The sequence below is a fragment of the Mesocricetus auratus genome, unplaced genomic scaffold, assembly GCF_017639785.1.
Source record: "Mesocricetus auratus isolate SY011 unplaced genomic scaffold, BCM_Maur_2.0 Super-Scaffold_100031, whole genome shotgun sequence".
NCBI classification, from domain to species: domain Eukaryota; kingdom Metazoa; phylum Chordata; class Mammalia; order Rodentia; family Cricetidae; genus Mesocricetus; species Mesocricetus auratus.
In genome coordinates, this window is record NW_024429212.1 from 4,633,207 (window position 1) to 4,647,655 (window position 14,449).

General features: G+C 51.2%; 1 protein-coding gene across 8 annotated transcripts in view; it reads right to left on the reverse strand.

The window, feature by feature from the left end:
* Positions 1 to 14,449, reverse strand: part of Arhgef10 (Rho guanine nucleotide exchange factor 10) — a 101,205-nt gene that overhangs the window by 63,333 nt on the left and 23,423 nt on the right. For 7 of the 8 annotated variants that reach the window (XM_040733411.1, XM_040733412.1, XM_040733406.1 and 4 more), the window contains 6 exons: positions 13,065 to 13,158; positions 9,021 to 9,185; positions 8,108 to 8,479; positions 5,987 to 6,050; positions 3,736 to 3,812; positions 1,801 to 1,857 (listed from right to left, as the gene is read on the reverse strand). In XM_040733411.1, coding sequence (XP_040589345.1) covers positions 1,801 to 1,857; positions 3,736 to 3,812; positions 5,987 to 6,050; positions 8,108 to 8,479; positions 9,021 to 9,185; positions 13,065 to 13,158 — 829 coding nt within the window. Of the gene's footprint in view, positions 1 to 1,800; positions 1,858 to 3,735; positions 3,813 to 5,986; positions 6,051 to 8,107; positions 8,480 to 9,020; positions 9,186 to 13,064; positions 13,239 to 14,449 lie in introns of all 8 variants that reach the window. The other variant, XM_013122460.3, reaches the window with a different exon arrangement.

Genomic DNA, 14,449 nt, shown 5'->3' on the forward strand with positions numbered 1-14,449 from the left:
CCCTGCAAGTGTGCACAGTGGAGGGCCTTCTCCCCCCGGACGCTGAGCAGCCTGGCGAGCATACTGGGGCGGGGCCTCCGCATTTGAGCGAAACACCCAATTTAGGAACCTGAATGGTCAGAATTGTAATCTTAACTATCTCAAGCTATGAGTTTTACAAACAGGTGCTGCAGTCTCCTCCACCGAAGAAATCATTCCTTCCCTGGCTCTGCTTCTCTCTCGAATCTGTCACCAGAGTCTGTGTCTGCCACTTGTCAGACAATAGTTTTGGTTTCTCCTGACACATCTTAGCATTCTTCCCTGTCTGTCCACAGTGACAGAAAATGACCTGAGAGTTATAACCTGAAATAAACCCTTTTCTCCCAAAGTTGGGTCATGGAATTTTATCACAGCACCAGAAACCCTAACTAAGACAGACTGTTTATCAAAAGATATTTGCATAACACCTTTTTGGTATTTGTTAATGCTTTCATGGAAGCATAGTGCATAATTTGAAAGTATTACGTGGACTTGATAAAACACTTGGGAGCTGTATCTTCGAAGCTGTCTTTAAGGCAGTCATACATGCATTCTGTAGTCATTGACTCTGCAGCCTGCACCCACCAACAGTGGGGAGGGCTTTGTTAACATCTCCCACTCCGGTTACACAGGGAGCCTGTTTCTGGCCACACCTCAGATGTCACTTTCTGTGTGCATAAGGAGCCTGCCCGGCGAGGCCACACTGTACCTCTAATAACACCACGAAACAGGACACCTAATGTGTACTAGTCACAATGGCTAATAACGCTGGCTAGTGTGCACCTAATAGGTTGCTCGTTAGCCTGGATCCACTTTGGTTTCCATCATACTTCCTTTCCACATGTTTGCTTCCGCACTGTCCGTGTCCTTACAGGCAGCTGCATCCGATCTACATTAACTATACGTGTCAACATTTGGACTCACTCTGCAAGCTTTCTTCTTAATTTATAAGAACCCGATCGGTTTACGAGTTGAATGACACATTGCTATGCTCTCAGGTGCTGCTCATCAACCTTTCACAGCCAAGCAAACCCACAAACCACAAAACAACAACAAGAAAACCAGCTGGTGCAGAGGGAGCCAGCTCCCATTACAGTGACCACAACCTTGAGGGCCAGCCACCTGTAAACCCATCAGCGCCGTCAGCCGCCTCGACTGTGCCTGTGGTTCACCACAGGTCTGCCTGCGGCCATGCTCACGGCTCTCTTCTGCCTGCTGCTTCCTTCTGCTTCTGTGTCGTCTCCCTGGAGTGACACTGCATGCTGAAAGACTGTGTTTGTGTGGACGTGGAGGCCGCAGCAGCGCCCCCTCTCCTAACCACCCTGTGGCCGCCATCCTTCTCCACAGCAGAGGCTCATCTGTTTCTCTTGCTGCTTTGAGATTTTCAGAGCGATCGGATGCTCTGCGACCTCGATTTGTATCTGCCAAGTTATAGATCAACGTTCCTGCTTTAGACTTGTGTGTTTTCCTTTAGATCTAGAAAGCTGTAACCCGCCTCAGTGCTTCCCCGTTCCTATCACTTCTGAGATGCGTACTAGAACATCCTGGCCTCGCTGTTTCCAACCTTTGCCCCTATTTTTCCCATCTTTGGCTCTTTGTGCATCAAGTGCTGTGAGCGGGCATGCCAGCCCTCACACACACCGCACAAGGTAAGCGCCGAAAGCACGAAGACGGAAAACAGGCACGCTGGACCCAGGGCGCTGCCCACCCACAGGCTACTTTCGCACCCAAAACAAAAGACTGCTAAACTGGACCTAAAACTCCGGTCCAGATAGATCAAACCTGGTTCAGAGTCTGAGTTCTCCCTTGGAACGTCATCATAAATTGCTTCCTCTGGATCTGCAATAGAAGGGAAGGTCATGCTAAAAACTGACCAGAACCAATGAGTGTGATGCCACAAACATCCCAGTGGTTAGCGTGGAGGGATGGCCAAGTGCATCTCAGCAAGGAGAACCACTCTGAATGAGAGCTTCCTCTCAAAACACAAAAGATGTAAAATACGACCAACAGGGAGCTCGCTGTTTCTATGCCCACTTGTGCCCGTTCCACAATGTGTCTCTGCATGGCTCTCTGGAACAGGTTTAAGCTTGTGGGGTTTAGAACACAAAGGAGTTCCACAAGTCTCAGGAATAAAAGGGGTTTCCATTGTTGCCACATCAGTGGGGAACCCACGAACTACACTGATGGCTCCGTAGTATTTTCACCCTGGAGGGGAGAAGTCACCCGAACCAGTAACATGTCAAATGCACAGAGCTGTTTCCCATCCAGTGTTAGGGGGACATGAGTGTTCTGTGAATAAGTTTCCTTAACAAGTGTGTGTGTGTGTGTGTGTGTGTGTGTGTGTGTGCGCGCGCGCGCGCGCTCGCGGGGGGGGGTGTTGTAAAAATGCAATACACTATATAAGATGGTCACATTGGATCACCAATGACACTGAAACTGGTTTGAATATCAAAGTGCCTTACGTGGATATATGCTTCATATATGCTTCACATACAGGCGTTTGAAGTTAATTTCCCCGAAGTATCTGTGTTATCATTTCTGAGGAAGGACACCCAACCACAGTGTATTACCATACTGAAAACCATGGGAGACAGAGTATAAATGAACTGTCCCCCACGTGTAGCATGGTTACTCATCGCCATAAGGAGCGAGTTCAGAAACTGTAATTCTGGAGCTGTGGTGGCAGCTGGCACACTACTGTCACCTAAGCAACTGTGGCCACAGTATAGATTTCTCCGACCAAGACAGGGCTGGGTAGTGTAAGCCCTAAAGTTGTTTTTAAGCAGTTAATTGTTCAGGTTTGAGGGGGGGGGCAGAAGAAACTTGGACACCATGTATGTAACAAGATGTTTATGGGTTCTTATGATGGTTCTAAGTCAGCAGCCCCCAGAGGGCCATCACAATCACCTTGGAACCTGTATCAGAGTCACAGTTAAAACCAAACCAAACTTCCCAAAAGACACTTGAACAGCTGAGGCAGCTATGGTGGTCTGACCTTTAAGTCAGTCATACAACAGCTACACAGAAATTAGGAGCTACCAGGTAATAAAAGACATATTCTTTACTTCCTTAAAAATCAAAGAAACAGCCCAGCGTTGGTGGTGCACATCTTTAATCCCAGCACTCGGGAGGCAGAGGCAGGCGGATCTCTGTGAGTTCGAGGCCAGCTTGGGCTACAGAGCAAGTGCCAGGATAGGCTCCAAAGCTACACAGAGAATCTCTGTCTCGAACCCCCCCCCCCCCCGCAAAAAAAGAAGAAAATCAAAGAAACAAATGACTGACTTAAAAACATCTCAGCTTCTTAAAACAACCTTGAAACCTAAGACCTGTATGCCACTGTAAGCACTGCCACCGACAAAGACAGTCTGGAGGTGATCCAAGAAGCGCCAATGGTGTCTCAGTGGAGAAGAGCTGATAATGGGCATTGGGTCAGAGCGTTAGCTCCCTCCCCATCATACAGTGAAGTCAGGCTGTACCAGGAAGAAATGGAGGCAGGGGGTGCTCTGTGCAGAGCTGTGACTGCCTCGACACAGGGCAAAAGGTCACTTCAGAGTCTGAGGGACAGCTCTACATAAGCTTTTGTTAGTACTCAAGTAAATAAGAGCATTTTAAAGCTTCCAATCTGGTCTCATCCAGGAAAGGACATTCACCACCATCTTCTATCAAGACTCAGGCACTCAGGGGCAGGGATCCAGGCCCGGGGTCAGTGGAACTTACTTTCCATCCAAGCTGTGTTGGCAGGGTCAGCTGCCCACCGGGTCAGGGCATTGCCTTCTTGGCTGCCTTGATCACCACTGGAAGTAAAGACATCATGAAATGAGATCACAGAGAAGCTTACCAGTCATGATGGGGCAGGGTGACCTATAATAGTATTCATATGTGTACACACTATTATGTTTGTTGTAGATCATCCCAGACACAACTGCGAGAATTCCAAGTTCAAGTTTACAGGCATGACTCTATCAGCGATCACATACACAGCAGTGTCAGAAGTATCATGTTTTCTGTACAACCCTGAAGGTCATACATGATGCCACCTGACTGTGCAAGGCCTCAGCCTTCTCTTTCTCCAGAATAGGCTGGTAGGAGGAAGATTCCAGGACCACAGAACTATTTACACCCACAGGGGGATAGTTACAGGCTGACAGGGACTTGGAATTCTGTCTTACACAATATGAAGCTACTGTGACACTTCCTACAGAGAATGACAGGAAGGGATTCACTGACCACATGAATTGTCACTGTGAGGTCTCAACATGTTGAAAAAAAGGGTGACAGGCCCCAAGACACCCACCTCCTGCTGGGACAGTTACAAAGGCAACCGCCCAGAAGTACAGAAGAATTCGGGAGAATGAAGAGTCAAGAAACAGGGTGACTATGCAGAAATACACAGAGGGCTCCAAAGAGACAACCCAAGCAGCAAAGAGAAGGGTTAGTTTCTAGTCACTGAAGAAACAACCCAGCCTGTCAGGGCAGGGACATACAGCTGAGGCCCCTACCCGCACCCTCCCTCTGTTGTTAGAAGTTCTAAGGATCCCAAGAGAGGGATGAGGGTGAAGGTTGGTGAAGGTCTTCACTGACACGCCCTTCTCTGGGAGTGACACACTCCACAGACAGCTCAGACCAGACAGCATCATGCCCTGTAGGAACCACTGTCTCCTACTGAGGCCATACCAAGTGCCCATGCTGAATGGAGGAGTGACTCCTGTCCCTTAAGAATGGCAGAGCTCTTGGACCAGAGCCTAGCATAACCATCATTAGAGAGACCAGAGAGACTTCACCCAGTTAACTGATGGGAGCATACAAAAATTCCCACAGCCAAGTATTTGGAGGAGCTTAGGGAGTCCTATGGAGGAGAGGGAGCAAGGCTTGGAGGAGCCCGAGGGGACAAGAACACCAGAAGAATACAGCCCACAGAATCAATTGACCAGGACTTAAGTGGGCCCACGGAGATCAAGGAGCCTGCATGGTCTCACCTAAGTTCTCTGCACACAAGTTACAGTTGTGTAGCTTGGGGTTCTTGTGGAATCCCCAACACTGGGAGCGAGGGCTGTCTCTGACTCTTCTGCATGTTTGGGGGACCCTTTTCCTCCTGTTTTTGGTGGTGGTGGTATGTGTACACACATGCACATTTGTGTTTGGGTGCAGATGCATGCTACGTGTGGAGACCACACACTGATACTGGCTGTCTCTTCTATCACAGACTACTGTATTTCATGTGATAGATGTCTTACCTGGCACTCACTGATTCAGTCAGACTGGCTGGCCAGCAAGCCCCAGGGGATTCTCCTGTCTCCGCCTCCCCATGGCTAGGGTTACAGGTTTGTGCCCTGCACCTGGTTTTTATGCTGGTATTGGGAGCTGAACTCTTGTCCTCACACTTGTGTGGCAAGTACTTCTCTGACTATGCCATCTCCTCAGCCCTGGCTTTGGTTTTGGGAAACAGTATCTCACTATGCATCCTGGTCTAGAACTCACCATTGTTCTGTCTTGGTTTCCGTGGTGGGACTAACTACTAATTATCACATACAGAACGGTCATTTCTGAAAAAAAAACTGTCTCTGTGGGCCTGCTTTGTGCCACGCCCACTAGATAGAGCGTCCTCTCCACGTGAAATTCCAGTGATTTCTGGGATTTCAAGTTCCGGATGCTTTAGTCCTTAACGACTAAAGGGGAGGCACAGTGTGTTAAGACCAGCGGCAGCCATGCAGGGGTGACATGGCCTGATGAATGAGAGGGGACACAGCTGGTCACCATGGCATGACTGGCATTGATGCTGCAGAGACAGGGGGTACTTTGAGGCGGTGGCTCCTGGGAGGGCCTAGGTGCAGGTAAGACCCATGACAGTAGCGCCCTAAGGGTCAAGGCAGTGTCCTCCTGCAGCTTAGATGGCCGGAGAGTCCAGCGGTGTGAGTCCAGCACTAAGGTGAGGGCGCAGACACAGAAGACCTAGGGTGAGCAGAGGTACCTGTGCGGAAGGTCCTCAGAGCTTAGGGAATTGCACTGCCCATCTCCCGAAACTTCTGCTGCTTCTGCCAAGAGAAAAGATGGACAGTGGCTCACACCCGACAAAATGTTTCCACAGTGGTCTTTTAATCCTTAAGTGACTTCATGTTTCTTTCTTGCCCACAACAGACTTGTGCTACCACCACAGATTAGAAAATGTTCAGCTCTTAGATAAAATGTGCTCATGACGGGATCATGACAGAATGTCGGGTGCCGAGTCTGTGATACAGACTAAATGCAAACACACATGATACATTACCCTGGGGGGAGGGAGCACAAGCCATGTCAGGCTTGGATATGGTGTGCCCCGGGGGGGCTCCTACTGAAGTGACGGCTCCCAGATTAAAGCTATCTGGTCATGAGGGACGACTGATACCATGAAGGCACAGACACCAAACATTAACCCCCAATGGGGTCATAATTTGATGGCATCACTGGAAAGTGATGACGGCCTTCGGAGGTGGAGCCTAGCCTAAGCAGGTCACAGGGCAGCAACGCCCTTGAGGGGCATCTTCTCAAGGCCTCTGTCTCTCGAGGCTTCCTGGCCACCATGACAGAAGCAGCTTTGTTCCAATTATGCTCTTCCACCACTCTGATGTTCTGCCCCGCAGCATGCAGTCCGTGACCACAGGGTGAACCTTGGAGAGCCAGGAGCCCACCTTGCTCCTCTCTAAAGCTAATGCAGCACTCGCAGTCCTGAGTTTTGATGATGTCACTACTTGATTACAACACGGGTACCTGGCGAACCCGAATGACAGTGGGCAGAGGAGCAGCGACATGTGATAAACCCAACTTCCTCCTCACATGAGCGCTGTCCAGGCACTCAGGTCGGACGGGCAGTTTCCTCCCATTTCCGACTCACACAGACATACATTCTCCCAGAACCTGACAGGACACTGTTGGCGCTTTTCCATGCCCATTGTTGCACTGTTCTGTGCAAGAAAGAACCTGTTTCTGGGAAGTAAGGTGAAAAGTGGGCCCTCCAAGACACAGGCAAGAGACCACGTGCAGGAAGTGGGACCCCTAGGTTCTCTGGCCAGCAGAGGGCCTGCGGTGATCAGGGCTCTTCTCCAGGACTGGCTCTCCCCAGGTGGCCAGGCTTGAGCTCCAGCTGGGACGGCAGCTCTGGGTGGGGTGGGGGAACTCGAGGATATGGGTCCGGGGAAAGCTTTGTGGGACACAGCAGCCCCTTCCAACTTTGAATACTGGAAACAACAGAAGATTCTAAAGAGAAATGCATCCTGCCGAAGTCAACCATAAACGCTAAAGCTAGGCCACGGCCTGCAGTGCCTCCATCGGATCTAACAGAGCGGCAGCTGTCTAAAACTGATGGTCTTTGCAGTCAAGGAAAACGTGTCCATACACCCGGCGTGTGATATAGCTACTTAGAGATCAGCTGAGGCAGGGGCATCATGAGTTCTTGACTACCGAGGCTATGTAGTGAATTCAAGGCCAACATGGGCAGCTTAGCGAGACCTGGTCTCAAAACGAGAAGTCAAAAAGGGCTGTGGGTGTGGCTCACTGGCAGACTGCTTGCCTGGCATGCACAGGTTCCGGGTTCAAACTCAGGGCTGAGGGGAAAGGAAAAATCTATCATTTTAAATGATGGATAACTCAGTACCACTTAAAGTGTTTTATTTCAAAAATAATTCAGCATGATTTTAACAATCTGTTGTACTTATGCATTTATGGATTTATTTGTTTTGCTTTGCATAAGCACTAGGTCCCAGAACTTAAGGACTAGGCGAGCATGTCTGTTTCCTGACCCTCTTCCACAAGGAGGATTAGAAGCCCTGTTCTGAGGTGCACAGATTAGGAGATGACAGGACATGTATGTGCTTTAGAATAGGGACGGTAAATTACAGAGAGTGCAGGACTGGGATCAGCCCTAGGGTAAAGGCCACATAAGCTCTCCCAGGTGTGCGGAGGCCAGAGGTTCCGGAATACACAGTTGCCTCCGAGTTGTCCCTTTACTGCCCCTGAACCATTACAGGAAGGATTAGCTTGGGCTCATTTTCCAAGACTACACATAACTTAGGATGGGAAAGTGCCCTGTCGCTGTGTGAAGCTTTGGGTCACGTACCTTCCTCTTCTACAGACTCGGCTCGGATGATGACCGGACTAGAGTAGGCAGGCAGCAGCAACGGCAGGTTAGATGGGACAGCATAGCCACAGGGCACAGGCACGGAGTAGCCACTAGGCACCCGCAAGCCCACCCCTTCCTCCTCTGTGTTTGCATCTGGAGATGGTGGCTGGTCCTCCTGGAACGGTGTGATGTCAATGACAGAATATGGGTTCACTCTAGTTGGGACCACAAGTTTCGCAGGCTCGGCCTCAGGGGCAGGTTCGGCCTCAGGGGCAGGCTCAGCCTCAGGGGCAGGCTCGGCCTCAGGGGCAGGCTCGGCCTCAGGGGCAGGCTCGGCCTCAGGGGCAGGCTCAGCTCCAGTTCCATTTCCTGGATGACAGAGGGAGACAAGTCAGCAAACAAGGTGTAAAGGATGTGTGTGGTCACAGTTGTCAGAACTCATTCTCAGACCACCACAGGAGGCTGTGTGGCCCAGGCCTATGAAGCCAGCCACACCCCAAGGATTATAAACTGAAGGCTTGGTCCCCAGCAGGTGGAGCTATGAGGGGCGTGAATGGATCTTGGTAACTCTTGGATGAGCGCCTATCTGAATAAGGACACCAAAAGATGGAACCCGGCCAGAGGGAGGGGCTCACTGGAGTTGTACATGTATGCCTTTGAAGGAGCTATCTTGCCTCCTCAGCTTTCCTCTCTGAGTCTTGCTCTGCTCCCGGAGTGGCGTCATGGGAGGAGTTCTGCTTTCCTCTCCTACACCACGGGCCCAGACCCTCTGTGTGTGCGAGCCCACACAAACCTCATATTCATACCTCGGGGATTTTGTTACAGGGATGGAAACTACCAGACCTCTGTAAGCAGGGAGAGGTGGAGGTGCCTCCTGAAGGACCCAGAGCCGTGTGGCTGTGTGACTGACCTGCAGGGGAGGTGGTCTCGCCTGCAACACCGGCGTCAGCACCTCTGGTCCCATGGGCCGATGGGGCTTGCCGATCTGCTTCAGGGACCTCATCTCCACTATCAAAGTCAAATAATTCTCCCTCTTCGTCTTCATTGTTATTGGCGTCAAATTTCACCTCATTTTCTGAAGTTTAAAAATAACATAAATCACAATGCTGACATTTGCTTCCGGGACGACATTTGAACCTCCCCAGGCAGGACAAATTCGGGAGAAGCAGCAGGAGAGGCGGAGAGCCTGAAGCCGGTCCCGGGGAAGCAGCTGGCAGCTTCACTAGAGACGGCTGCAGGACTTTGGACCATAGCTCTGATGTCCCTTGGCAGGCACTTCACCGCAAGGTGGAAAAAGAGAAAAAAGGAAAACGCAGAGGGAGAGGAGGAGAGGAAAACCAGCATCACTAGCATCTGAAGAATGTGCTGCGACGCAGGGAAATCTGCTCCCCTTGCCACACTAAGACAACGTAAGGAGAGGCGGTCTCGATTTACTGACGGAGCTTCGTCCGCTGGACAAGCCTGCTGTCTTGATCTTCACAATGACACACCTCACATCATCCCCCAGCAGAATCAGGGGCCACGTGACTTTTACCCCACAATTAGAGTGGTTCCAGACTGCTCTCTTGGCGGGGGTGAGGAAAGAAAGCACTGCTGAGATAAACACACCTTACATCACAGGGTTTCTCAGGGTGGGGTGCAGTTTAGCAGCGGAGACCTTGCCTAGCATAAGAACTGCTCTGGATTCTACCCCAGCACTGTATCCTCTCTGAGGTATGCGGTAGCACATCTCCTCGATGAAACGCAATTGCCATGGGACTATAGGGACACCCAACAAACCAGCTGGTAGACTGGAGAATATATTGTAACCCATAAAGGTAGCGTGTATGGAAGAGAATCCCAGGCAGGCCTTGGCAGAGGCAGTGAGACATGTGACTGAGGCTGAGCTGTAAGCCAGAGAGAACGTGCCATGCAGTGAAAGAATTCAGAAGGGGGAAGGTATGTGGATGATGCCATCCTGTGCCTTGGCCTCTGATTTCCAGGAGAAGCAGGAAAAGGGAGAGAGAGATGGAGGTGTCGGCTTTTGCAGACGGCGGGATGAAGGGACGTCTACGTGGCATCTTTTTCTGAAGAGCTCTCCCTGGGGTGCAAAGTCTTGGGAGCCCACAGGTAGAATCAGACAGCAAAGGACAGAGTGAGACAGAAATGCTAATAGCCGCCGGGCGTTGGTGACACACGCCTTTAATCCCAGCACTCGGGAGGCAGAGGCAGGCGGATCTCGGGGAGTTCGAGGCCAGCCTGGTCTACAAGAGCGAGTTCCAGGACAGCCTCCATAACCACAGAGAAACCCTGCCTCGAAAGACCCCCCCAAAAAAAAAGAAGCGCTAATAGTCTCTGATCTGACTTTCAATATAAAAGAAGGGGAAAATCTTTGATAATGGGAGCCTAATAACAACACAGACAGGAAACCATGAAAACTGGGCAATACTCGGCATCTGAGCAGCTTGAATTGGCAAAGGCTTTCGAGCGAGGGCCCTTTGAGCGCACGGCTTGCGATGCTGTGGCAGACGGGGGTGGATGGGATCTAGGTGAGTGTGAAAACTAGGACAGGACCACTCACCCCTCGAAACAAAAGCTGTGTGTCCTGAAGCGATATGAGGGAAATCGGTCCTTGGTGGGCTGGCCCATGGGCCACTAGGCACACTTGGTCATTGCTAGCTGAGATCCCCGCTCCTATCGGGGACTGGGAGACAACAAAGAAGGGTTAAGTGAGACTGGAGCAACCAGACACAAGAGTGGCAGCGTTGGAGCTAACAGGACCGTGTTCTCAGGAGAATTGGGAGAGGCTGACTCAGCACGGGCCGTGGGACTAGTTAAGGCTTTAGTGTGAGGCCTTGCAGAACCTCACCCTGGGGTCGGCGGGGCTCCAGCAGGTCCGAATGATGCAGACTGGCATGTGAATCAGGTTCGAAAAGCACAGAAGAAAGGAAGGAGGAACACGCAGACAAGTGGGTCTGTCCAGGTCATCCCAAGGCAAATGTGCATGATTGTGCAAAGCCGGAGCTGCCAGGGAGCAGAAGGCTGTGCTAGTGAGCTTCTGGAAGGCCTGCGAGCGTCAACAGCAGTCTGATAAACGGCAAAACAAACAGTACAGCTGGACCTAGGGGTGGAGTGTTATCCCCCGCTACCAAAGTATGTGGTGTGCATTTCTCCCCTACAAGGCAGTGGACCAGGGGTGGAGATTGCTCATCCGACCTAGGGCCCTTTCAGCCGCCATGCGTGGCTGACGGAAAGGCAAGTACGCCAACGCTGGCCTGCAGCCCACCAGAACCAGGGAGCCCAGTCCAACGGCGGGCACAGCTGGGCAAAACTGAGCTAACCAAGACCATCAATAGTGGGGGCATCCTCAGTGACCCCCAGGGCAGCAACAGAGCTCCAGGATGAGGAGCCTGCATGGCTGGATCTGATTACAGAGGTCTGGAAGAGGCCATGCGCTCCCTCCACACCGTACTCCACATCGCTCTCCACGTAAAGCAACGGAGCTGAGTGATGCGGTCACGTGCTACACTAGACCTTACTGAGGTTCCATTTTCAGTTCCACCTTCGCAGTCCCAGACCATCTGTCACCGACTTGAAAAGACCCTTCAGAGGTCCCACCCACCCCCAGGTAAGAGATGTCTAACTCACATACGCACTGCCATGTTGAAACCCGATGGTCTGAACAGAGTGACGCTGTTCCTGGTCAAGGCCATTTCACGTAATAATACCCATCCCTCCCCTCATGGTCTCTCGTCTCCTTCTCACTCTCCATGACTGATGGATCCTCCTCTCTGTACTTTCCTTTCTTCTCTCTCTCTGTGTCTCTCTCTGTGTCTCTCGCTCTCTGTGTCTCTGTGTCTCTCTGTCCCTGTGTGTGTATATGTGTGTCTGTGTGTGTATATGTGTGTGTGTGTATGCGTGTGTGTGTCTGTGTGATCCAGTGAGCTTCATTAAGTTGTATACCACTGAAGAACATCCCCCCCCCCTAGCAATTGTTAGTGCCTATAAACCCTCATGGAGAGATGGGCTGGAATTTGTCTTCATAGAGAAAAACGCCAGCAGGCGAGCTAGCTTCTAGCCTGAACCTTCATCCACATGGGGGTCCCCTTGTGGTGGCAGTTGTCACTGCCTTTGCACTGGAATCTTCTATCTACCCAGTTCACTCCCTTGGTCCTTCATGGTGTCTCCAGGTCTTGGATGCTTCTTGGAAGCGGTTGTACGCATGCTCTTTGTGACTCCCAGGCATCACCACATAGGCCCAGGGCTCGCATGCAGCCGAAAGAGTGGGACAGGAGGGCCAGAGCCGAGTGTGGAAAGGCACCCACACCTGCGGGGTACTGGACACACAGAGGAATGGCCAGCCTCATGTGGCGAAGCTGTCCCATGGCCACAGCTCATTCTAACCGTCACACCTTGCCCCTTCTCCATCTGCACGGTGGGTACCAGCGTCCCTGTCAGACAATCTTCAAAAGAATCCAATCAACGTCCCCTTCTTGTGTCTCCATCAGCTGAGCAGATAGAAGAGGATGCCCAGCTTAGCCCTGGGCTGCCCAGGGGAAGGAAGCAGGAACAGCACTGCCCTAGTCCACTGCTCAAGAGGTTGCCAGTTCCTGAGGGAACATGATTAGAAGGCATAGCTTATTCCCAAAAGTGGGCTACTCATCACCTCAGGTGTGACCTGCACTGGATCAAGCCAAAGAAACCTCATGGAATCCGAGATGCTGAAGACAGATCACATGCTGAGACATAGCTAGCTCACCGGCACCCAGGTACACTGCCTTACCACAGGGCAAAGCTCAAACACCACCAAACCACAGGGGCAGAGCTCAAAGCTCAGGCCCCAAATAACCTCAGTCTGAACCTTCTCTTTCTTGCCCCATGCCAAGCAGTAGCGATTTAGTGATTCTGGAAGCTGGAGTCCTCCATCAGAACCCTTACTGGATACAACAACACCTCCAAGGAGGCAGATCCCTACCTGCAGGTGCAGGAGGAGGTGAAGGCTCTTCTTGGTCCATGCTCGGCCTCACCTCCTTTCTCCACGCTTGGCTGGCATCAGGGGACAGGAGCCCCTGCAAGCAGAAACACTGTCCGTCAAGTTGGCATAAAAAACTATCCCAGGAGACACCAGTCGGGGCTTTCTAAAAACAACCTGCAACAAGGAGAGAGATCACTGTCACTCCCAGCTGTGATGACAGAACTTAGCCATCTATTAGTTGCAAATCTCCCTAGGAGGGACAACCCCGTGTGAAGTAAACAAAGGGTTCTCAGTGCGCTGGACTTCACCTTGAACCACAGCCAGGAATCTGCTTTGGAACCCAAGGCCCTGGTCAGAACCTTCTCAACTGACACCACAGCAGGTCTTCGCTAGATTTCATACCATGTCCTAAGGGAAGAAGTCAACACACACACCAAACAGTGTCACCTCTTCATTCAGACAAAACCTTAGCAGCGTTAAGCAGACGTTCCCTGGGCGGAAACAGCAATGACAAGCAACACTTTGCAAGGCTGATTACTGACTGTAAATAATATCAACGACTGTGGAGAGCTGGGATACTCCCAAGTCTAGAAACCAATTGTCTTGGGTTATTTTAGCCCTTAAAAAGCCATTTGCTGCCCCATGCCCACCCCATGTGTGTCTCCCCATCCTTGTGACTGCTAGGTAAATACAGAACAGACTCTGTAGTGGCCTGAATGAAAATGTCTTCCATAGACTCACAGGGAGTGGCTTTATCAAAGGTGTGGCCTTGCTGGAGTAGGCGTGGCTTTGTTGAAGGAAGGGTGGCATGGGGGCTGGACTTGGAAGCTTCAGAAGCTCAAACCAGGCCCAGTGTCACTGTCTCCTCCTGCCGCCTGCAGATGCAGATGCAGAACTCTCGGCTATTTCTCCAGCACCGTGTCTGCCTGAGTGCCACGATTCCCACCATGGTGAAAATGGACTGAACCGCTAAAAGTGTAAGCCAGCCCCAATCAAATGTTTTCCTTTATGAGGGTTGCCACAGACAGGGGGTCTCTTCACAGCAACAGAACACTGACTAAGACAGACCCCAAAGATTAAGAATGTCATCAGACAACACCAGAGGCCTACAGCAGGTTTCTCTACTATGCTGGAACTCACCTACCTGAGGTAACCAAGTGCCTTCATTCATAACTTCCTTTGTCGCTGCTATAAAACACGTCTGGAAACTGCTACTCCAGAGACGCGAATTTGCTCCCGGCCACAAACACTCACATTTGCCTCCAGAATAACCTCTCATCCCCTCTGAGGTGGGAGCTGCAGTTTTGTGAAGCCTGTTCCTCATCAGGGACAACACTGGCGTTTTCTTAACTACCTCCGGGTCAGCAGGGCCAGGCTCCACAGGC